Raw genomic sequence first — 24,767 nt, 5'->3', positions numbered from 1 at the left:
CTAAATCTCTTGCGAATTCCACCTCTCTTTTTGTTGATTCTCTTCACCTGTAATATCACATTCTCTCTGTCTTCCTGGAAGCTTGGGTTCTTCAAGCGAGCCCTCTACTACCGGATAATGCCAAAGCATCGGGCGGTGAAGATCCGCAGAGCCGAGCGCTATCAGTTCAATCTGGGATTTCGTCCCGAGGAGCCGCAGAAAAAGTACTGGATCACCAACTGGACAGAGATGCAGCATTTTTACTACTGAGGCCTTTGCTTTGAGCCCTGAACTACTCAGTGCCGCCAGGGCCAAACAAAGATCAAAGAGCGTGATCGAGACTTTGCACTTCCTGGACCAACTGCAGAATGTGCTGCTTCTTTTTATTTTTAGAGCTCATCATTTTTTGTGCAATATTCTGAACAATTAGTTTGAGAGATTGAGAGATTTTCTGAATTCAGAGGCATATAATGGTTTCCAGGGTGCATTTAAGAGTTAAGTGACCTTAATTGTTTTATGAGTTGAACCTTGTTTATGTTTTCATTTCTCACATTTAATAAGTCATTTGTTTCCTTACTTTTTTAAGTAAATTTAAATTCCTATTTCTTTGGTGCCCCTAAAGGGACAAAGAAGTTTTTTTTTACTTGTATGTCCCTTTAGGGTCTCCGTATTTTTCTGTGCTTTTGCCCACTTCTCAGTTTTCACGCTTCAACCAGGTTTAGATTTTTAAACCACTTAAATGTTGGAATCAATATTAACATATTGATCGACTTTACTCTATGTGTGAACAAAAATTTTTTTTTCTGGGAGTTTTTGCCAACCGTTTTAAAGACAAGATGAAAGTAAATTATTTGCTGCTTTTAAAAGACATTGATTTTTTTATTACTGTATAAATAACCACACTGAAATAAATGTCAGTCAAAAATTCATTTCTGAACAGCAACAGCTTTTAGATTTCTGAACATAGAGCTGCGCTAAAGCAAGAAAACCTAAACAAATCTGTCACAACACTGGATTGAATGTTGTCTGTCGCATCTGTCGGGAAAAATGCTGCAAAATGAATTGTAAATATTAAAAAGCTAAGTGTGCTTTTATAAAATTCAATTTCCTGTATTAGACTATTCATAGTCCGACCCTGCAGGTTGATTTCACTGATAGAAAAAGGGGTCATGAACTGATGACCTTTGATGGCGTTACGTCAGAGCAGCGGACAGTGTTCCATTGGGAGTTGGGTCATCTAGACCCACTAGACAGTGCGCTAAACCTTTTTTTGTCATGGTAGGCAGAACACGTCAATGTAAGGGTGGGGTCATCTAAGATAGCACAAGGGTTTCATGTAATCCATGGGCACCAGTGAAGATCACAAATCATTGAAGAAAAAAGGTTCAGCGCACTGTCTAGTGGGTCTAGATGACCCAACTCCCAATGTTAAAGTGGCTAGGATAGCACAAGGGTTACCCCGACCGGCCTATAACCATGTGAGCCTCGTGAGAAAGGAGGATGCCTCGAAACAAACACAAACTAATTTCTGTGTTATTTTTGTACAAATGATGTAATTAAACCCTTTTTAAACAAAAATGTTTGGGGCTTTTTTTCAACTTTATTTTTCTCAAAAGCAAAAATTTTGAACAGTTAAAGAAAGTTACATTTAAGTGTTCACTCCATGTAGGACTTTACATTCATTTTAAAAACACTCCTTAATATCCATATATTAAAAAAAAAATGTTTTTTCTCTGCAAAGAAAAAAACAAACATTTAGATTTAATGCTTACAGTAATACTGGATGCCAAGGCAAAGCCTAAAAAAGGGATCATCTTTCTCAAATGACATGTTTCAGCCTCAATTTTTGATTTTGTCTTTGTATTTCGATAAAGAAACATTCATTATATTTTAACAACATCCAAGTTAAAATTGTGTCTGTAATACTGAATAAATTTGCTTAGAAAACTTGGAAAAATTCACTTCAAAAGTGAAGGTTTTCAAAAGTGAAAACTATGCATTTGAGGTGATGTTCATTTTGTTTACGTTTTAAAATGTTATCAAAATAATTTTTAAGGAAACTATAAAAAAGGAAATCAAACTATCAAAAAGAAATGCATATTAACATAGCAAAATTAAAACTTTTGTTCATCTTCAAGATATTTAATACACAATTGTGTAAAATATGAAATATTTGCAATATATTAAGAGGTTTAATGAGGTCATTTAAATGAACATATTTCATGGCTTCAGATGCCTTGAAAATATACAAATTTTAATGAACAATAATTTGATGAAGAGCATTGGGAGAAAAACTGTCTTGTCTTTGTTAATAAATATTACTCCTCTACAGAAAAATTGTAGAAAAATGAAAAACAAACAGATGTGGAGAAGTCCAGGAGCACATTTCTATTGATGTTGTACATAAAAACATTTCCATAGACATTGAGGTTGCATTTGTGTTCACCGCAGTAATTCAGGGCTTACTTCACCCCTTCAGTCTTTACTGACAAATAGTCTGTTTTACTTCAGTTCCAAAGTAGACGAGGACTTTCTATACTTCTTTGCCTTTTTGTATTTGTACACAAACACGATGGTGGTCACCGCGAAGATCAGGGCAACGCCCAGAAGGACCCAACTGCCCGTTGAAGCAGATGACTCGTAGAGGTACAGGCCAAGGAATTCCACTTTATTGGCCACTTCAAATTTTTCTAGAGTTGGGAGACACAAGATACAGTCAAGACGTTTGCAATAAATATCAAAAGTAATTTCATTCTTTAAGCTGCCCAATCTCCACAAGGGGGAGCTGTTAAGTAATTTCTTTGTAAATGACTTTCAGTAGAGCACAAACAAAACAAAAAAATCAAAAACCTTTAATACTATCTTTATAAAATGTAAATTATATAAATGTTTCTTTCCCAGACAAAAGCATCCAGTGTTCACAGTTTTCACTTCTTATTTTTAATCATAAAACCTGAGTAAAAATAATAAAAAGCTAATCAAAAATAAACTTTTAAGTTAGAATAAGTGATAATAAAAGTAGAATTTGGCTTTAGAGTCCCACTCTGATCATCTTTTATCCATTTTGAAACTGTTTCCAATGTTTTTTTCAAATGTGATTACGCCGTTTAAAGGCCAAAAACTTATTTCTTAGTTTACAGTTTTTGCAGAGCAGCAGAAGCTCCTTAGAAATTTGCCTCTGAGTTGTGGCACCGTTGACAGGGAAACTACCCCGCCTCCCCTTCCCCTTCCCGCTGCTGAGTGCCCAGCATATTTTTACACCACAAATACGCTTTTTTTTCAAACATTTTTCTTCTCTGCTCCTGATTCACAATGATTTCAATAAATAAATAATGCTGGGACTTACAAGCTAATATTTGCATCCGAGTCACACCCAATCATACTTCTTTGGATGTAAAATTTGGAATGTTTTTCTGTCTTCTGTAATAACGTGTTCTCCTTTTTCCAGTTCTTCTCTGCAGCTCTCACTTGCATTCTGTCACAGATCTGTTTAATCTGCATACACCCTGTCAACAGGATCTCATCAGTAGAAGTGCGCTGATATTGAGCCGAGTCCATCAGTATGAAGACGGTGTGCCTTCTGTGAGTTCAGCCACGTTTAGCCTCAACAATTCAAAATGAAAACCCCCAAATCTGTGCGGCAAATGTCTTCTTTTATTGGTTTTACCTTGAGGTATCCAGTCGTACTCAGGCCATCCAATAACATCACCGTTCATCTGGTTCTCTCGCTGCAGCCATTGTATGAGAGGCTCAAAATACTGCATTAGAGGCTGGGCGCTCATTTTGGACTGACCGGTGATGATCGCCATGGCTTCAGGCCACGGCTTACTAGAGCCTAGCTTCATCACATCACTGCAAGCAAAACAAGTCAAAGTGAGGTCAGAGGAGACACGGATCAGAAGTAAATATAAGGCTTTGTGCGGCCACTAACCTCAACAGCTTTCCAGCCTCTTTGGATTGGTAGATATCACAGGTATGCAGAGGCCCATTGTGATTTGCGGCTTCACATAAAGCTTTGTGGAACTGAAACTGGATGATGAAACTCACAAAGTACCTGAAAAACAAAACATTTTTGGTCAGGTGCATCTGGAACTGAAAAGGCAAAGAAAAAGTTGTAAAAGAAGGATGACATTACAATATTCGTCTTCAATGATGATTGTTTAGGCTGCATTATTAACCTTCCTTGTTGATTTTGACAGTGCTTTACCTGACGTAGGGCACATTTGCAGGAATGTGGAACTTTGCACCCGGGTCAAAGTCCTCCTCAGTACGAGCCACAGGTGGACACAGTCCCTGATACTTCAATCTGCAAGACAAGTTAACTTAGATGGGTATTTCAATGATAATATATGCATGTGATTGAAAAACGGTAACATCTTTGGTCGGCTTTACCTGAGGTTCCACCACTCCTTGTTATACTCATTCGGTGGGATTCGACCATCAAACACCTTCCACCTCCACTGATCCATGAGGTAGCCAAAAGGCAGGAAGGCAATCTTGTCAAGTGCCATGCTCATGAGAAAGTTGATGTCACTTTCTACACAAGGGACAGCAAGCGTCAAATCATTTTCAGAACAAGAAAAAATTGTATTTTTCCCAAAAACAACATCGTCACTCACCATAGTTTTCTTCAACTTTGTCCAAGAGGCCGATGCTCTTCAAATGTTTGGGTGTGGACACTGACAGGGCGAGGACATCACCAATGGCCTCATGGAAACCTGGGTTGGCTCCATCACGGAAGGACACTGGCTGGTCTTTGTACTGAAGAAAGTATTGCACGTGTCCCATTTCGTGGTGCACTGTGATCAGGTCATCCATGGTCACAACGGTGCATTGTTTTATCCTGGAGATGTAAAAAAAAAAAGAATGTCAAGTAAGAACTGTGGAGAGTAAGTTAGGTGGGTGCAAAAAATATGTGATGTCATCAATTACCCAAGAAAAAGATAAGGGCAAAAATCAAAAGTCTTGTGTCATTTCCATAGGACATAGTTTCTGGAAAGCGGCAGGGGTTCATTAGAAAATCGCCTCAGAGTTGTGAGCAGGACTGTTGGCGTGGAGAAACCTCGCCCTCCTCCTATTACCCATTGATGAGAGCTCCCTGTTTACACCCTCATCCGCTAGCTTACAGCCCCTCACACCCTCAACCTGAATTTACCGTTGCAAAAAATTAAGAGCAATATTGGAGCTATCCAGCCGAACAGTTTTGAAAATAAAAATAAAGACGAAAATAAAGACTACATGGAGGTAGTAGTGCACAAGCCGACCGTTGTCTCCGGATTATAGCTACTACGTCATAAGTACAAGCTTTTTCAAACGGCTGCTCCTGATTTAAAACGATTTCATTAAAAATTAGTCAGAAATGGAATTGAGAGCTTAATTTTCTGATTATATATCTGCCATCTTTATAAAAATGCTGCAAGAACATATTCAAAACATAAAGAAATGTCTTTAACGACAGCAGTTTGACAATGGAGCAGTTTGATGCTCGATTGTTTCAGTTGTAAAGATGTCACAACGCTAAAAGAGCACGACACAAGCAAACAAGAAATGAATAAGAAGATAAATAAGATTAGAAGATGTTGAACCAAAATGACTCTAAAGAAAAGAATGAGGTTGAACCTGAAGTCTTTTCGGTTATAGAAGTCCCAAGCAGAGGCGTGGCACACCACCTGCCGTCCATCTGATGGCTTCTCTAGCATAGATTTTTCCCAGAATTCCTCTGGCATTGGCAGCAGTCCAAGAGACGTAAAAAAACGGTCTGATTCCTGAAACATCCTGGTTGCATTCCAGCCCTTTGAAGAAAAGAAAAAAAAAACAGTCTGCATGTTCAGAACTGCAGGAGACATTTGAAACTGTCAGAAACTAAAACTCATCACAGGAAAGAGATGAAGTGTAGATAACAATTTTTTTGTTTAAGTTGAAGTATTTATTTTTGGATATTTGTGCACATCTCTTGTTTTTTTTTTAAAAGTTAGCCTTACCTGTGCTAACATAGCTGGCGTAGCATCAACTTGAGTGGCACCAGGGTACGGTATGGCAAAATCCATTATTCCAGACCATGTCTGTGCCCACATGTTACCTTGAAAGGAGACCACAAAAAATATATCACTTTTTCATATTCCTGCGTCTTAGAAGTTGAAGGGCAAGGGATCCACAGCTCTGCCTGAACTGAACCAACAGGGATTCATGGCTGTAAACCAGTTAAACCCCAAACCGTGTCGAGCTGTCACACAAAATCTTTCAGTGGATGCCTCTAAAAGAAAACTTAATCTGCCTTTTATCTAAATGCATCTGCAGAAACAACATTATAGCAGTGGGGTACGCTCCTTAACTGAAAGATTTTTGGCTGCAGCTTTAAAATATTTGGGATTCCAAAGTGAAATTCAAGCTGGTTGTTTTTAATTCCCTCAAAAGTTTAATCTTTACTCGTCTCCTCAACAATGGAGAATTCACTCCAAAAAGTCTGCACTTACCCAGCAAATGTGCAGGGATGGGTCCCTTTAGGTTGATGTGCTGGGGACCGTACTTTTTGTACAGAGCCCTTCGAACGTAGGCATGAACATTCTGGTAGAGCGGCTGCAGCTCCATCCACAGGGACTCCAGGTCTTCCTCAAAGGTCGGGGTTTCATACAGAGACCGCCACATAGCCCCATTATCAGAATAACCTACAAAATAGAACAAAACTTTAGAAAAAAAGTCTTAAAATATTGAAATAACTAAATAATAATGACTTTATGCTGCAGACTAGCAGAAGTTTAAAATGTTTCCTTTTGTATACTGAATATGAATCTAGAGCACACACGCTTTTAACTAAAAAACTAACAAATGTAAGCCAACCTCATTTTTTTAGGCAAAAAAAAAAAATCTTTATAATTTAGGAAGGCTAGTATAATCCAGAATCTATTATAAAAGGTCTAACTGCTAATTGAATTAATTTCCAATATTTAATCAAAGCTATTCACTTAACAGCAAAATATTTTAAAACGTTTTAATCCATTTTTTCCACTCAACTAAAACACTGCTTTTTATAGCCAACATTTTTGGCACAGAAAAACAAAAAATAACAGTAAGAGGTGAACATTTTATATTTCACATTTAAACTTTTACTTATCTAGACCCTAATCATAAAATTATTTCATGTTTGTATTTTACCCAAGGTCAACTTTATACATTTTTTAAGACAAGAACTTAAGGATTTTTTTCACGTTCCAGAATAAAATCACATCTTTAAGTCATACCATCAAGCACAGCCGCTTTGTTGGCCAGCTCAACGTATCTCTCATAATCCTGACGAAGTACTTTGCCAGCAGCATCTCTCCATCCCTTCCAGGCAAACAATAGCTCATTGTAATCCCTGGACTCTGCCATGATCTTCTGGAGGTCTGAGAAACACCAAATATTTTAGATCACAATTTATGGCTGATTCACCCTGTAAACACAGGGGAGTTTCTCCTTAAGGGCTATTAGTGAAAGGACTTTAGAATTATGGAGATTCGTTTTTTTCTCCCGTCTTCCATTTATCAAAAGACACACACTTAAAAGTATGAAATATTAAGATTTCTTATCACATTCATCTACTTTGTCTTTAGTTTGTTTGTGAATTTACAAAACAAAGGTAAATGACTGATGTATTTTATTTGAGCTTACCAGGGTCTAGTGGATGGCATCTCCCATCTTCTCGGCAAACCTCAGCCACACTGTATTTAGTCTCCATGTTGGACAGAAGAGTGTTGTACTGCAAAAGGCAACCACAGAACTTTAGTTTTTACACAAAAAATGTTAATTATTATGAGTTTTGATGTTCAAAATTGTTGGATATTATTCCATTTAAAGGCAGAAAGAGAATGCAGATTTCATTAAACCACTGTCAGTCAGCATGTGACATGCATTAACATCCCACTCTGATCATCTTTTAATATTCAAAGCATTCTCAGTGGTTTTCTATTATGACTATGCCGTTTTGAAGGAACTTTTCAAAAACCTGTCGTTTTCTAGAACAGTTTCTGCAGAGTGCCGGTTGTTCATTAGAAATCTGCATCCGAGTCGTGGGCAGAACCGTTGGGGCAGAGAAAGCCTGCCCTCATTCCTCTGTTCACACTCTCTCCCACTACCTTACAGCCCCTCACACCCCCAACATGACATTAGCGGTGCAACAAAAACGGATGCATCAGAATGGAGTGGAGCAGGGAGCTTGTGGCCCACCAATTGTAGCAATAACACAATTTCCATTGAAGTGGGTCTTTAACTTATTTATGGTCCAGTTTACTAAGTAGAAAGAAATATATGATATATTCAAGCACATCCAGAAAATTGGGAGAATGCCATCAGCATGAACCTTGTCCGAGATCTAAAAATGTTGCTAAATGAAAAACAAAACTTCTGTGTTGAATGAGAAAAAAACAACAACAACCGATCTGTGCAAATACAAATGGAGTTGGAAAGTAATCAGCAAGCTCACACCCCCCTTTATTTATCCAGGACTGGACCACGAGGTCAACTGTTTGAGCAGTTTCCTTTCAAGATCGTCCGAGGGGGCTCAATGGCCTTCTTAGGGCAGTCAAGAAAAACACGTTCTTCAAGAAGTCCTGGGTCTTTCCCTTAGCCTTTTTCTGTATCAGAACAAATCAGCCTTTCTTGAAAATGTTTTACTACAGAAAATATCATAACCAGATGGCAAAATCTTTGATGACAAGTTGCTCAACTTCTCACTGTGAACCCAGCCACCCTTCTGAGAAAGCAGCTCAGCCCCTTGCTTTTGTTGTCTCTCTCTCTGAGTTCTTTAAAAAAATTCTTAACTTTATACATTTTCAACTCAAAGGCAAACTCGTAAAGTCGTTTTCATGTTTGGAAAGCGCCACGTCATCTTTTGATTTAGGTAAAATGCTCTTCAGTGTTTCATCTGATAAAGCCAAAAGGACCATATGATCTACAACAGGCATATTCTATGCTGTCAAAACTGGAAACTCTCCATCCTGTTCTTCTCTCAGATATTATGTTACAAAGATTTGCTCTAATATAGTTCAAAACCGACAGGAAATGAGACTCTACACTGTCATACAAACTCTCAGTTTTGCTTGGACAGGCATGGAACAGCCTCTAGCAAATGTCCTAATACCCTGTGCATCTGTCATAAAGCTTGTTTTGAATCAACTTAAGACATAAAGACTGGTTGGGAAATTTAAACACACCCTCCGACATGCTGGTGAGGGTTAAAAGGTCCAATGTTGCACCATTCATTCTGAGGCACTTGTAAAACATCTTTAGCATCAAAGGATGACCTTACTTTAGAAGATAAGTAGTGGGATCCCCTTAGGAACCGACAACCAGCAATGCTCTGGTCTTACCTTTTTAACCTCTTGATGCCTACATTTATTTCTATCTATTAAAAAAATGGTATTTATATTTTTACTTTTAAATGAATTAAGGTAATTTTTAGCCAAAGTGGTTTGATGCATACTTCCATCAACAGGTGTCAAGGGGTCAATGCAGTTTTCTTGACCTTAGCATGATGTTGCACACGCAAGTTAGTAAAAAAAAATTCATAAACCATCTCAGTTGTACCTCTTCCAATTCTTCCGGAGGAAGTGCAGCCCTTTCGATGTCACTGAGTTTAGCAATGACGCGTTTGACCAAGGGATCCTGGAAGTCGGTGGTGTCGTACTCTCGAGCCTTCAGACCATATTTTAGAGTGTGTGCTGACATCTCCAGGCTTCTGTTGAGCTAAAACAAATAATGGACTCTTACATTTTTCACTTTACCACTACATCAACAGTGTCCTGGATAATAATAATAATTTTTATTAAATATATTCTAATGTTGTGTTTCCCAAACTGGTACAAAATACAAGAAGAAGTTTAAATTTTTGAATAATTCTGATGGTCTCACCATCGCCTGTTTATTGGCGTCGGTGATGTCTGTGTTGTATTTCCAGCTGGCTTCAGTGTATGCGTTCCACACCTCCTCAGCTGTGGTATTATACTCATCTAGAAGTCTTTTAGCATCAAGCTCATCTGTATTCTTTTCTGGGTAAAGAAGGAGGTTAGAAAAACTTTAACAAACAGCATCACAAATAAACTTTAAGCACCTAAGCAGCAATGCTTTACCAATATCTTCAGGGTATCCTTCAGGGACAGGTGGGACCCAGCCAAAGTCAGGCCATCCCAGGGTCTCATTTACGTTTTGTTCTTCCAGCCACTTAATAACAGGTTCAAAGTATTTCAACAATGAGTTGGCATTCATCTCCCTGGTGCCTATGGCCTCCTGAAGGACTTCAGGCCACGGTTTGGAGGAACCAGCTTGAAGGACTTTCCTGAGAATGAAGAGAAAAAGACTTAGTTTTTAATGAACACAAATTATATTTATGTTTAGTGCCAAGACCTGAAAAAGTGGTACCTCAAAATCTCTCCCGCTTCTGCAGAGCGGTAGATGTCACATGTATGCAAAGGACCTGTGTGTTTGGCTGCCTCGCACAGTTTCTCATGGAATTGGAACTGAAGGATGAAGCTGACAAAATACCTGCAGGGGAGAGAGTTTTCTCATTACCAGCACATTTATGAGAGTGGTGGATGCCTGTTTTATTTGCTGCTTTCATTTTCCAGCCCTCAAACAAAAGCTTGAGTCTGTTATAGCTTTCCCTTCATGCTTCCTGCCATTATTGTGAGAATGCATTGTTTGATAAACCACAAAACACAATAGAAAAACAATGTTACTCTTTCCTTTTTATTTATTACTGTTCTCTAAATTGGATCAGGAAAATAATTTATTGCATGTGTATGTACAGTGCCATTGAACTCAAGGCCTTTTTCATTGGACTTTTGTGAAAAAGTAAAGAAAAAAGCAAGGTTAACCACCACCTAACACATACTCATGACATTTACAACTTGGGTTCAAGTCCTGTGGGTGAAACCAGGATTTTACCTGATGTATGGCGTGTTTCCGGGAATGTGGTACTTTGCCCCAGGATCAAAATGCTCCTCTGATCGTTTGGTTGGCGGACAAATTCCCTGAAATTTTGTTCTGTAAAGAGACAGAACTAGGACTTTCAAACATTTTTAATGGGCATGGGGGCCAGCACAGAATGTAAAACCAACTAATTCTAATGTCCTTTGGCAATAGATTGTACCTGAGGTACCACCACTCAGAATTGTACTTCTCTGGAGGAGTTCTTCCATTAAAAACACCCCATCTCCAGAGGTCAATGAGGTAGCCAAAAGGAAGAAATGCAATTTTTTCTAGCGCCATCTTCAGCAGGTAGTTGATGTCAGTTTCTGGGGAGCAAACATCTAGCATTGTCCTTCAATTTCCAAATTAATCCCTTAGTTGGGTTGAAATAGGTGTAAAAGGTCACCCTGACCCATCTCCATTTATGACTTGTTACCTGTATCGGAGGCTGCAGACTCCAGCAGGTTAATCGTGTGCAGATGCTTTGGTGTTGAAACAGAAAGGGACAAAACATCCCCAATGGCTTCATGAAAACCAGGGTTAGCACCCCTCCGAAACCCAACTGGCTGGTCCTTGTACTGTAGGTAGTACTGGATGTGCCCCATTTCATGGTGTACAGTGAAAAGCTGTTCCATTGTCACTGTAGTGCACTGTTTAATTCTGAAAGAGATTACATGAGATGTCACCTAAATACCAGTGTTAAAGTCAAGAGTTACTATAGCAACCCTGTTTCGTATGCAAATGCATGTACAACCATAACCTACAGTGAACAAAGGTAAATCCTTCTACCTGAAGTCTTTGCGGTTGTAGAAGTCCCAGGCTGATGCGTGACACACAACTTCTCGATCATCAGGTTTGACAATCATGGATCCTTCCCAGAATTCTGTTGGCATTTCCAGCAACCCTAGGGAGGTGAAGAACTCCTCTGACACTCGAAACATGTGTGTAGCATTGTAGCCCTGTGAAAGAGTTAGAAAAAAACCTGATTAAGGAATAAGTATCTGGAAAATAAAATTGTTTTTTGTGCCCTGCAGTCCAGTCAGGCCAGAGAACTTCCTTATTTACACTTACTTGTCTGACCATTTCATCAGTCACATCCAGGTTGGGTTTGTTGGGAAATGGGATCATCAGATCGTAAATGTTGTTCCATGTTTGAGCCCACATGTTTCCTAAGAAGTAAGAGAAGACAATTTGTGCTTAAAGATGCTTTTCAAAAGATGTCTTTATCGGCTAGTCTTTATGGCCAACCTAACATTGTAACTGATGCATCTTACCCAACAGGTGTGCAGGGATTGGTCCTTTCAGGTTGATGTACTTGGAACCATATTGGTTGTAGAGCTTGCGGCGCACAAAGGCGTGCAGGTGCAGATAGAGTGGCTCAATGGTTTTATAAAGGTTGTCAATGTCTTGCTCAAAGGTTTCACTCTCATACCAGGATCGCCAGTCAGCTCCAGTGTCTGCAAATCCTAAAAGACAGGATTAAGTGCTCTCTGGTCAGGTATGTAATCTTCATCGTCATTTTTTTGTTCACTTGATCATTTATTAAGCATTAGAAGACAAGAAGGTGAATACTTACCATCAGCTTGAGAAGCTTTGTTGCTAAGCTCCACAAACTCTGGATAGAGCTTTTTGAGAGGAACACCTGACGCATTGTGCCAACCGTCCCAAGCAAACAGCAGCTTCTTGTAGCTTCTAGAGGTGGCCATGATGTCAGTGAGCTCTTCAAAACAAAACATATACAAAAACAACTCAGAGAAAGAGAGAGAGCCAATACGACGAGATAAATCCACTCATGCTGATGAGCCAAAAAAGATTAAAAGAAAATGAGTTGTGTTGGTGTTTGGCCAACTTTCTGCTCCTCTTTTTCATCACAGATGTTTATCTAGAACTTGTTCTTTCTGCCGGGAAAGCTCTTTCACGATATCAAATGTTAAAACACCAATCAAAATTCCAACAAAAGGAAACCAGTAGGAATAACAGGGTGAGGGTTAAGTGGAGGTAAAAAAAAATGTTACTGGAAGCCCGTTTCCTACGTTGAATGATTCCTCGATGGAAAAAGTAATTATGCACAAACGGTAATGAGCTACTTTCTTTCCAAGCCATTCTTTTTAGCTGACATGATTGTTTTTGTTCCATCACTCTGTTGGTTTCCCACAGTTACTTTGGGCAGTCCTCTCTAACAAAACACAAAGGCCATCGTTAACAATAAATGCCCGCCATGTTAAAAGCTGCTGTTTCTTAAGAGGTCCATTCAACACATATTCACAACACTTCCCCTTGATGCCTCAATAAAGCCCATCCTGTTACTTCCAAGAACTGATAACATCTCAGCATTGGTTGTTTTCCCAATACTTTCCCTGCACATAAACACTTCCTACTCTTCAATACGGCCATGCACCAGATGATTAGCATTTGTAGAGTTCCCGCATCTTACCCTTTGACAAACATTTATTCTTGGCATGTTTACTCACCAGGCTCCAGACTCCAGCTTACATTTGGCTGTGGGTAAACCTTAGCTGTGGAATAAATACTGTCCATAGTGCTGAGAATGGTGTTATACTTTAAAACAAGAGGGGAAAAAAGATTAGTTTGGTGTTTACATACAACTAAACACTGACAGAAACATTGCAACATGAACACAGAAAACAGACAGGAGAGGAATCGAACCTTCTCTCGTTCTGCCTGGGGAAGGTTGGCAGCACCCAATGACTTGATCTTTTCCATCAGCTTTTTGTCTTTAGGGTCAGGGAGCGTGTTGAGAACCTCGTCAGTGAAGACAGTCTTGGCCTTCAACCCCCAGGCTTCAATGAAGGCTTGCTCTTCAAGGGAGGCTGCAACCTAAAAGGCACAAAAAAGTAGAAACTAATGGAAAAAAACAAAACAAGGTTCCACATCCTAATACAGTCTTTGGAAACATTTTAACTTTTACAGACTTAAAGGATTCTGTACTTTGTCCTCACAACCTATGACAACTTCTGCTTTGTTAAAGCCTTTTATATGCACACATCCATATTATTATGCACTGACCCACGTCGCTATATGAGCCCCCTTTTTTTTTTTTTTTTTTTTTTAGTAATTGCCCTTGCTCAAACTGGACGGAACAGCAACTTCATAAACTTAAAGTGTCAACACAACCTGTTGGTCCTAAATTATGGTAGAGGTTTTATTACATGTGATAAAACCTGCACGTTGCGATGGTCACATGGAGCCCTTTGTTAGGAATCATTAAATACCTGACCCAATGCTCCACTCTGGATAAATAAAAATGTTTATGGCACATACTAAACCATGCAAGACAGTCATTTAAGATTGTTTTTTACTGTCTTTAGGGAAAGCTCTAAAGAATACTAATTTTTGACATTTAATGGAACTTAAAGTTAAATTTATTGGTTTGCTTTGTTTAAACTTTATTAAAATTTTTTCCATCAAGTCGTTTTTCTGAAAAAGCGTTTTACTCAAAATAACTTGTCATTTTTAGCCTTTCCTCAACATTGTTAGGGAGTTACTATCACTAGGAACATAGACCTGTTTTCCTTAAAGGACCTATATCATGCAGAATCAACTTTTTTGAACTTGTTAGAGAATTATAAAGTTAATACCTTACAAAAACGACCCCAAAGCGGTATTTTGATACACTCACGAATTTCTAAATATTCCTCTAAAAACTTGCTCTCTCAGCACCAGCCTCTCACAATCCACGAAAATGAGCGGGTTCTCACATTGTGACATCACAAAGTGAGGAACAGCCCCTTCCAGGAAGAGTCTGCGCCGCCTGTCCCGCCTCCAGGCTAACACACACACACTTTCTTCGCAGAGCTAGCGGTGATCAGCTAAACGCTTTCATTTTATAGCCACGATATACACATCCATCTTTGCAAAAGATCGGATGTTGATTGTTTTTGTGGGCAATATGCAGACACGCTACCGTGGCCGACTCTAGGTTGACGTCATGAAATGGGCGGCACCAACGAGTACTGAAAGGCGGCGCCTCAGAGATCTGGTCGTCTTACTTCTGGGTAGAAAAATTTACTGTGAAAGTAACTCATACTTCATAAAAAAAAAAAAAATCAATATATTATCATAAATATGGATATATTTTATTCTGAAAAGTGCAAGAATAGCCTGATATAGGCCCTTAAAAGGCAAACTGTATAGGATATTTCAAAGACCAAGTGGGCCACAGAACACATTTCAGATGTTGTTCTGTTGCACTGATGTCACCATGGGTTCTTGAATCGAAATCCTCGTTCTTTTATCCGTTATGAACTATATGTTGTATTTACAGCATCCATCTTTGATGTAGAGTGTTTGGAAGAATCCTCATGATTCCCTCGTGCTGACCTTACCACCCCACTGAATCTGAGGAGATTTTCTTTATTGCAGTCTGAAAGGTTAAGAACACAGACATTCTCAGGAAGTAATGACAGTGTATGAGAGGGAAAAAGCCACAGGCTCTTTTTTTTGCAGCTGTGGGACCTTGTGTTGTACATGTGCTAAGCATTAATTTGTTCTTATTCTACTGCATTTTTTTCTGTTCGTCAAAAAAAACTCCAGCACTATCAGTTCAAGACAGCCGTGTTAGTGCAGTTCCATGGCATTCAATGAGCCAGCAAACCTAAAGATGATGTGCTTGAACATTGATGGGGACTCAAAGCAGTTCCTCATAACTCACAGGCCATAGTTTGCTCAACACACATCCTGAAAAACCCAAGACAACAGAAGCTTCTCCACACAAATGTTTATGTCGAAGGTTCTTATCTGCTTCCCTCACGTCCTTCACTTCCCTGCAAGGGAAGACAAAGATGACTTTTTCCAACCTTTTTCCACAATTTATCCACTTTGATAATCATTCAAGGCCACAGAAAAAAAGGTAATGATGCCATAAAAAAGTTGCTATTGAACAAACGCTGTAATTTACCCATTATTGCGTCCTTTTACTCATTTACCCAAGATGCTTGTGTAAAGGTCAGGCACCAAAGTAAAAAAAACTCAGAGGTTAATGTTTGATGGAAAATTTTAAACATGAAATATTCATCTGCAGTCTAAGTTCTGGATGCAGTAGGATTCTAAAGACATATTCATATTTCACTTAGTGTGGTTGTATAATCCTTAAATTATCACAGAAATGTATTAAAAAATCCTTAACATTTTGAAGTTTTAGTGCAGGTGGATAAAAATTGATAGATCTGCTTTGACAAGAGTTTTTTTTTTTCAACTAAGGATCTGGTAAATCAAATAAACTCCTTAGCAAGTATCATCAAATCCTTCAAAGGATCATTTAAACTGTGTTTGCTGCAAAGTTTAGTGACTGAGATGTTGGGAGGGGGTGGCTTTCAGGTCAACATCTGTAAAGCCTGACACATTTTTCAGCCCGAAAATACTGAGTACGGTCCATGTGCACACCTAGTCAGTGTCCCTAAATGTTGTGACAGCTGTCTAAGCACACACACACAAGTTTTTAGGGAGAGAAGTTCCCCCTCCAGCTGGACTTTTCTTTTTTTAAATTCAAATTCAGGCTGTGTTGTGTTGCACACATGCTGTGCATCTCATGTTTGCGCTTTTCTAATGTCAGTTATCTTCTGTGCCACTCTCCCTGATCTACAGTTTTTATGTAAATGTATCAGACCTGTAGTGATGTGAGGCAGCAAAACCCTGAATTCACTGTCCCGCCTCACAGTTTAGTTCTTTTGACTTTCAGCAAATGAATCCACAAATCTGCATCATGTTTTGTTAAACTGTGCTCATTTTAATACAAACTAAAATGTAGATTTTAAAAAAATAAGCAAACATGTCCCTTCCCCCATGATTTTTTGGAAATAATATAACATTAACCCTACAGGGATCCAGATCAGATTTTGATTTCACAATGGGAGTTAACTTGCTTTTGGATTAAACTGAGCGTGCAATTCTGGGTGAAGATGAATAATTATTTTTGATCTCCAAGTCAAGCAGGGCTTAGCTCCACGGAAACATTTAGAAATGTGCCTTGTTGGCACCATGGCTGAGCTGGAAAAAATACCTCACAGAATCAGAGTCAGGTTGGCACACACAAGTCAGACTCACTCACCTGAAGCTTGGAGTTGTGGTCTGTTAAGTTGGTGTTGTAGTTCCAGCTGGCAGACACACTGAAGTAAAACACCTCTTCGGCGGTGCTGTTGTAATCACTCAGAAACCTCTGGGCGTCAGAGATGGTGTTTACATATTCTCCTGGAAGCCAGTCGGCTGGAAGAGCTTCAGAGAGCCCCAAAACTGGCAGCAGCAGCAGCACTGACCATAGCAACCTGACCGGGCCGACAGCCATGCTGGCAACCACCTCAGGGCAGAAAAGAAGTGGACGGGAGAACTGAAGTGAATAGATGTGTGGATGTAGGCGAAATGCTCTGAGGCATGGTGAGCTTCTTTTAAAGTGCCAGTTGAACCCAGCCCACACTTTTCTGCAGCCCTCCCTCTCAGCACATCCCCGCTGAACATTTTTCCCCAGCAGAGGTTGAGCGGACTGGAGAACGGAACAGCGCCAGGTGAGGATGATAAGCGCAACAGCGGCGCGTTTTACGGACTAATCTCGCCTTTACGCGCAGCTGTGCGCCGAGCCCGAGGCGCAGCGGGACTTCAGCGCGCAACGTTGTACAGAGTCGGGTGCGCATCCTTGAGGAGCTCGCAGCTTTCGGTCTGTTGTGCAAGGAGGCTGGTGGAAACCAAAACCACCATGTGTTGCAAGTGAAGGCTTCTCCGTCAGACGGAGGCAACTGTGAGCGGAATAGGTGACTCCACGCTTCGCCTTCTTCTCCACCCAATGGGGCAATAATAAAGGGTAGAGGCTGCCTCATCTTTTATTTTACATGTTTTAATTTGGGTTTCTACTGAATTCCGTATTCTATTGACTTAAAGTCTTTATTTTCTATCCAACCTCAGTAATTGTCTTTTTTATTATGGAGAAATCGTTTACTTAATTTAATATTTCAAGACTAAATTTGCATTTTAAAAGAACTGAATTATAGGCAAGGCAAGGCAAGTTTATTTGTATAGCACAATTCGTACACAAAGTAATTCAAGGTGCTTCACAAAACAGAAAAATGCATTAAAATCACAATACATCATAGAATAATCGATGAAAAATTTACTTTAAAAGAAAAAAAAAATTGAAAATTGATTTAAAAATAAAGGAAGGAAAGGAAAGAAAAGTGCAGATAGGACCTTTCAGTCATATACACGGCTAAACAGAAATGTTTTAAGTCTAGATTTGAACATGAACACAGAAGAGGCCTGTCTTACGACTTCAGGGAGGCTGTTCCAGATTTTAGCTGCAGTTCTGACTCTGGGAATCAACAGGAGGCCGGCCCCTGAGGTCCTCAGAGTACGAGATGGTTCATCTGGCACTAACATGTCAGAGATGTACTTTGGTGCTCGGCCATGGAGAGACTTGTACACAAGCAGAGCTGCTTTGAAGTCTATTCTTTGAGGTACAGGGAGCCAGTGCAGAGACCTGAGCACAGGACTAATGTGATCATACTTCCTGGTTCTGGTCAGGACTCGAGCAGCAGCATTCTGGATGTACTGAAGCTGTTTTACAGCTCGTTTGGAGAGGCCGGTGAGCAGGCCGTTACAGTAGTCTAACCTACTGGAGACAAATGCATGAATAAGTATCTCCAGGTCTGGCTTTGATATTATGTTTTTGATTTTGGCAATGTTTTTCAGATGGTAAAATGCCGCTGATGTTACTGACTTGATATGGCTGTTAAAGTTCAGGTCAGAGTCCATGATTACCCCTAGATTTCTGACTTGATTGGAGGGTTTAAGAGACAGAGAATGAAGGTAGCTGCTGACACTTTCTCTTTGTTTCTGTGGGCCAAAAATAATAACTTCGGTCTTGTTTGAGTTTAGCTGGAGAAAGTTGTTCTGCATCCACTGTATATAGTCCCACTCCAATAATTTGATTTATTGTAAAAGCATTCCCAGTCGAATTTTATTTAGGATTAGCTGTTTTTACACAAAATAAATATATAAATTCGTAGTTAAGGAGCAAGCCCGCCCCTTTACCGTCCCCATTCCTAAGAGCTCTCTGTTTACACCTCTCCTGCTAGCTTACAGCCCCAACCTAACAATACCAGTGCAACAAAAATGGTGAACAAAATTGGAGTTATCCAGCTGTACAGTATAGAGCCAGATGCCAGCTCTGAAGAAGAAAATGAAGACATATATGGATCTATTCGTCTAGGACAGGGCAGGCAGCTTGTGGCCCGCTCATCATAGTTTCTATCTCAAAAATATTATCTTTTTCAAACTGCATTTTTTTCTTCTGTCCCTGATTCACAATGACATGAATAAAGAAATACTCAGACATGAATGCTTCAGTTTCTTTATATATGTCCCTTGTCATCAGAAAAATGCCACAAGAAGACGTTAAAAACACACCAAAAAAAAACTACGATGCACATTAAACTTGATGCTTCCTCATACAGATTATTCTGTTTCCTATTTGTTAAAGAGGCAAAGTTTAGCTGTTTCCCCGCTTGTCTTATTAGGGTTTTTTTTTCAGCAATTACTGCGTGAACTAAACAAGGTAGATTCAATGAGCTGCTTTGAAGCCATTATCTCGCTATGCTGGAATTCTCAGAGAAAAACAGCTGATGCTGTAAACATCAGTGCAGGCGTACGAATATCTTTCTCTCCATGTGATGACCTGTAATGGCTTTTCACACAGCAGCAGCACAAATGGCTTCTTTCTTACCATTAGGAAAGGCAGCTTTGTTTTATAGCTGCTTTCATGCACATTAGTTTGTTGGTCTGCAATCACTTCCTGGGTTTTTCTGCCTCCAAGAGTTTAGACACTTATTCCACTGAGTGATTTCTAAACCAACAGTACCAGTACCAGCAGCCTGTGAAAGGACTGGAAAATAGAAAGGATGAGATCAGTGCTCCTGGTTCTGCTTAAAAGTCTGGCAGCAGCCTTCTGAATGAGTAGTAGCAGCTTGAGAGTGTTCGCAACAGTTGTAGCCATGATTTACATACCGTTTGGTTTAAAAATAGATCCTAATCTGAGAGATTAGGGGAAAAACTGTCAAAATAGTATGTGGATGTCAGTCACTTAAATGTTGCATCCAACTGTGTGTGGCCCGATGTTCTGTATATGAAGTAAATTTCTTATCAAACCCTGCAGCCACAGTTCATGAAGTTTTCTCTAGTCTTGCTCAGTAACCTCCTTGTTTTACTCCTCACCCTTGAAGAAATATGTGTAAAATTTATTTTTTTTGCAAAATCAGAGAGAAAATAAAGAAGTGGATTAGTTTTTCTAGATTATGTCTAGACGTTAAAAAAAACACGCGTGTCCAATGTCCGGCTCGTGGGCCAAATCCATTTAAAATCTACCAGCCTGCAGGCTTCCATCATAAAATCCTTCATTTAAACACAGCATTAATGTTGAATTTTGCATGTAAAGTTACCTTTCATTTGATGCAATTTGGGCGTGTTAAATTTTGCTTTCCATTTTGCTCCAATGTTGTGCAGAACGCCAGTTGTGTGACTTGAGACCCAGTTCACCGCCGTTACGCACAAACAGTGGTGATTCTGAAGACTCAACGTCTTTCACATCCACAATGATGATGGGTCATTCGTGTTCTCTTGAGTCACTTTCCTGTTTAGAACCCACTATGTGTGATTCTCCCATAACCATATGGAAACCACATGACAGGACACTGAATCTAGAAATGAAAAAAAAAGGAACATGTCTTCTTCCTATTTTTTCTACGGTATCTTCCCAAATGACTGATTTTACATACATTTAAATTATCTGTTCTACTTTGCAATCTAGTCACATAGAATTAAAATAAAAAAGAAAAGGAAAGTGAACTCACAAAAGTAAAAACATTGTCTACAGGGATTTATTAGCTGTCAGATACTTTGATTTAATTGTTCTGACTCAATCACGTCTAGGTGTGAAACTTGATCTTCAAAGTATTGGATTTAATGTCAACAAGTTGCATAACAAATATTAGCTGTAAACCAGGTAAACACTTAAAAGGTGAACTTTATCTGTTATCTGTAATTGACTCCACGCTTGCTGACAAGAGAGAAACATAGTCATGCTGACAGAGTTTCCTCTCACCCGAAGTAAATAAATAGCCCGTTTAGGGTGTGCGCGTTTGTCTCAAGGACTGAAATGACAGATGATATTGAATGAGTTATCTCCTTTGAAGTCACCGACTTAACCGGATGAGACGTTAGAGCCGAGGTCAAAGTGGAAGGTCTCACAATTATCAGCTCATCACAGGGGAGCTCGGGGTCGCGGTGAGTTCAGTTTATATGACTGGAAAAATCTCGCCATTCCTCCATTCAACAAGGCTAAGAGGGGTCAACGTTATGAAATGACACCAAACGTGTCGTAAATCACTCCAAAGCTCCCGTACTCCCTCGTCTGTGCCCTTGAAGATGTTCGCTAAGTCCAGAGAGGTCTGGAAATTTATTGATGGGATCCATTCAGAGTGGGCTGACTGAAAGGTAGAGCCCTGAGAGGGATTGACATGTGACGTTGACATGATATGCTTATCACTTATCACCCACGTGCAGCTGATAAGATTAGTATTTAAGGTGTAAATAGTGATATGCCTGAGACTAGAAAATAAATTAAAATAAATAATCTGCTTTTGCAAGAAAGGTGTAACGAAGGAGTTGAGAAAGATTTGAGGAAAGAGCAGCTGCAGTGTGAGATTAAATTGCAAACTGAAAGTATCCACATGAAAGGGCTTCTCTATGATATGTTTGTGTGTGATTGAATGAGGTTTTTCCCCTGTGAAATCCAATTTCCTCCTAACAAATGTATGATGAAAGCCAATGCTATAGGAAGAGACTTTAGCTTCTTAACCTACAGTTTCATGACTTCAATTTGATTCCATTTGATCAACCCTTTCCCCAGAATTAATAGTGTTTGTGAGCTTGCATCACTCAATTAACTGTCTTCCTATTGTTTCCTCACAGGATTCCATGTAAAAGTGTTAGTGTTGCTCCCCACTGGGTTTTTGTTCACACACCCTAACCAAGTCCTGGTGCTTTCTTTTTGTGTCCGTCAAATTTAGGCTCCACATCAGGGATTTGCTTTAAGACTAGATTATTATTTTTACTTATTTCATTTCCATTAAGTATCATCACATTGGCACAAACACCCTCATAAAATCCCATGTTAGCGTTTGCCAGGAGCTGGAGATGCTCCTAATTTGAAAAGCTTTGGAGAGTGCTGTGTTCTTTGAGATGTCATCAAAAACTCCATAAAACAGTAGTGCACCTTTAAAACTGTCACAAAGAATGTGCACATTGGACAGAATTTGCAACATAATCAGCAGCGTGCAGAAAAATCCAACAAATAAAGTTTTTTTTTAAACGGAACATTTTTCTTTGATGTTATTTCTGCATAGGGACATCACAGAAATCAGATTTTCATTAAATAAATGTGTGTATAAAACCATGTTTGTGTGTATAAAGTTTGGAAATCCTTTAAATGTCGTTTTCTAAGCAGTTTTGGTTAAAAAAGATAATATTCTCACTTTTACGGCATGACATGCTCATTTCTATAAAAAGCAGTTGAATCATCCTGAGCAATGCAAATATGTTGGAGACAAAACTGGACAACGTCTGCTGAGTTTGACTGAAGCATTGCACAATAAAAGTGTAAACTCATTTAAAATCTCTTATCGTCAAAATGAGTGCGCATTACGAGCTCTAACAACCTGATTAGAAACACTTACTGCAGCAGAAAGCGGCTCACAGCAAACACATCCACCATGTCAGCATGGGAGATTAGTTCTCTGAGGAATGAAGGGCAGGAAAACAATCAGTCTCTGATTCAAAACATGAGAAAACTTTGGCAACAATCAAAGTTCTGTGTGTCTGGAAACTGTAACACTGACAGTTTATCTTTTCCAAAAAAGGCAAAAAATATATTCTTAATCTGTTTATTTGCTGGTTTTCATTAGCTGAAATTCCGGTAATTATGTTTAAGAACAATCATCTGTGTGTTCATGTAAGAATCAATCAAATCCAGACAGTACTGCCATTTTTGAACATGTTTTTTTGTTGTCAGGATAAAGCCACAGCATCGTTGAAGTCATTGCTGTATCTTTCTCAAGCAAACACAAATCTGTAACCTTATCCAGTGGTGTTGTTGACATGCAGGGTACGTTTTTAGGGAGGTGTTCGTGTTTATCACAGTTTGTAATCTATGTTTAGGAGTCGGTACTGAAGCAATTTGGCAAAATAAACATTCCTAAAAATGATGTACACTCAGACAGAGAGATACAACAATCGGAAAATGAGTGACACGCCCTCTTACATAAACTGGAGGAGAGGTCAGATTAACTTTAAATTTAGAATAAATGATATTAAAGAAAACTTAATGAAACTTGTCTAAACAAATCAAATGTACACTGAACTACACACACGAAACAGTTTACTCTTAGGTTGCAAGCAAACAGTAATTTGGATATAAAAAAACTGAAATATTTGAGGAATTTAGCTAAATTAATGTAAGCAGCCCTCTTACATAATATATCTAATTTGCTGAAATTAACTACACGTAAAACCTTAAGGCATTTTTTCTTTATAACACTACCACCTAGTGGAGAACATCTATATTACATTCCATATATTCATTTTTAGCGTCTATTCAACTCTTATGCGTCCAAAAAAGGTCACGTGTTATTATAATATCTAAATATTATATTTCATGCTTTTTGTATTCAATATGAGGGAAATAATTTTTTGTTTTTTACTGCATAAGGTTTTCATTAAGTATTAAACATATTTTTTTTTACTAAGATTTCTTTATTCTCAATTTTATGTTTTGTCATGCCATTTGCATGATCTGGTATGTGAAACTAATGACCAGACACACTAGATATGTTTTTTAGGGTGTAAACAAAAGCTTTTCCATAGCTTATTAACCACTAAGTTCCAAACTTCATATTCTTCATTGACTCTGCTTCAGTTTCACCCTCCCCTCAGGTAAAGAATCTAGGTGTCCTTCCCTTAATGTCCCCTCCACTTCCATTTTGGTTCATAGTCTGGTCACTTCACACCTTGACTGCTGTAATTCTTTTCTCTTTGGTTTACCGCTTGGATCGTTTCCAGAATTACCCCGTTTCGTCACTTAACCCTCAACCTTCAGCAACTCCACTCCAACTCCTAATCAAATTCAGAATACAATGTAACCTTCTTCTTCTCACCTTCAAAGCCCTAGATAACCTGGCACCACCTTATATATCTGATCTTCTCCATATTTTCTCCTCTGTAAAGTACAGTGTCCCTGAGTGGCAAAAAAGGCACTTTTTATTAAATGGATTTGGATTATTGTTTTTAATAAAAACACTTTGCCATTCTCATTGTTTTGAAATATTTGGTAAATAAAAAAATGTATTTATTCATGCATCAAATTGTTTCATTAAAACCAAAACTTTAAACAACTTTAGAATCCGAGCCATTCACATGCCTCTCAGATCACCAAGTATTGACTTATTAAAAGAGACATTCAAACTTATGTATAAGCAAGAGAGAGGATGTAAAGGTTTGAAAAAAGTGTCTCTTTTCAGGTTTGTTCCACATCTTTACTCTTTTTGGTGTACTTAGAGAAGCAGTGACCACAACTTTGACATCTTTCAAGAAGGAAAAAATTATTTTGATGCTCTTAAGTTTACTTAAGGAATTAATAAGGACAGAAGCTGTTGTGAATCGGTCAAAAAAAGGGGCCATAATTTTGACTAAATGTTTTATTAGGACATAAGAAAATTCATGTAAATCAGGAAAGCTCACATTCTTGAAAGAATTAACTACATATGCATTCACAATTGTAAAATATTCATAAA

General features: G+C 38.8%; 2 protein-coding genes across 3 annotated transcripts in view; one reads left to right on the top strand and one right to left on the bottom strand.

Moving 5' to 3' along the window:
• The window catches only part of itga3b (integrin, alpha 3b), a 30,605-nt gene extending 29,048 nt beyond the window's left edge, over window positions 1-1,557 (top strand). For both annotated transcript variants that reach the window (XM_078937887.1, XM_011487917.4), the window contains one exon: window positions 82-1,557. In XM_078937887.1, the coding sequence (XP_078794013.1) occupies window positions 82-249 (168 nt within the window). In that variant the 3' untranslated portion in view covers window positions 250-1,557. The remainder of the gene's footprint in view (window positions 1-81) is intronic.
• Window positions 1,558-1,559: 2 nt separating this feature from the next.
• ace (angiotensin I converting enzyme (peptidyl-dipeptidase A) 1) lies at window positions 1,560-17,696 on the bottom strand. Its single transcript, XM_004080228.5, has 25 exons — window positions 16,988-17,696; window positions 13,588-13,758; window positions 13,392-13,479; window positions 12,497-12,640; window positions 12,195-12,386; window positions 11,992-12,089; window positions 11,710-11,879; window positions 11,357-11,580; window positions 11,102-11,246; window positions 10,897-10,995; window positions 10,372-10,494; window positions 10,083-10,288; window positions 9,865-10,001; window positions 9,541-9,699; window positions 7,627-7,714; window positions 7,218-7,361; window positions 6,453-6,644; window positions 5,961-6,058; window positions 5,599-5,771; window positions 4,599-4,822; window positions 4,372-4,516; window positions 4,187-4,285; window positions 3,911-4,033; window positions 3,647-3,831; window positions 1,560-2,669 (listed from the first exon to the last, which is right to left on the bottom strand). Exons 1-25 carry the CDS (start codon window positions 17,219-17,221, stop codon window positions 2,482-2,484), a joined length of 3,849 nt encoding a protein of 1,282 aa, XP_004080276.1. The 5' UTR covers window positions 17,222-17,696; the 3' UTR covers window positions 1,560-2,481.
• Window positions 17,697-24,767: the final 7,071 nt, after the last annotated feature.

The sequence above is a fragment of the Oryzias latipes genome, chromosome 19 (assembly GCF_053564925.1).
Source record: "Oryzias latipes strain Hd-rR chromosome 19, Olatipes_Hd-rR_3.1".
Taxonomy (NCBI): domain Eukaryota; kingdom Metazoa; phylum Chordata; class Actinopteri; order Beloniformes; family Adrianichthyidae; genus Oryzias; species Oryzias latipes.
This window is presented reverse-complemented; position numbering and strand designations above follow the sequence as displayed.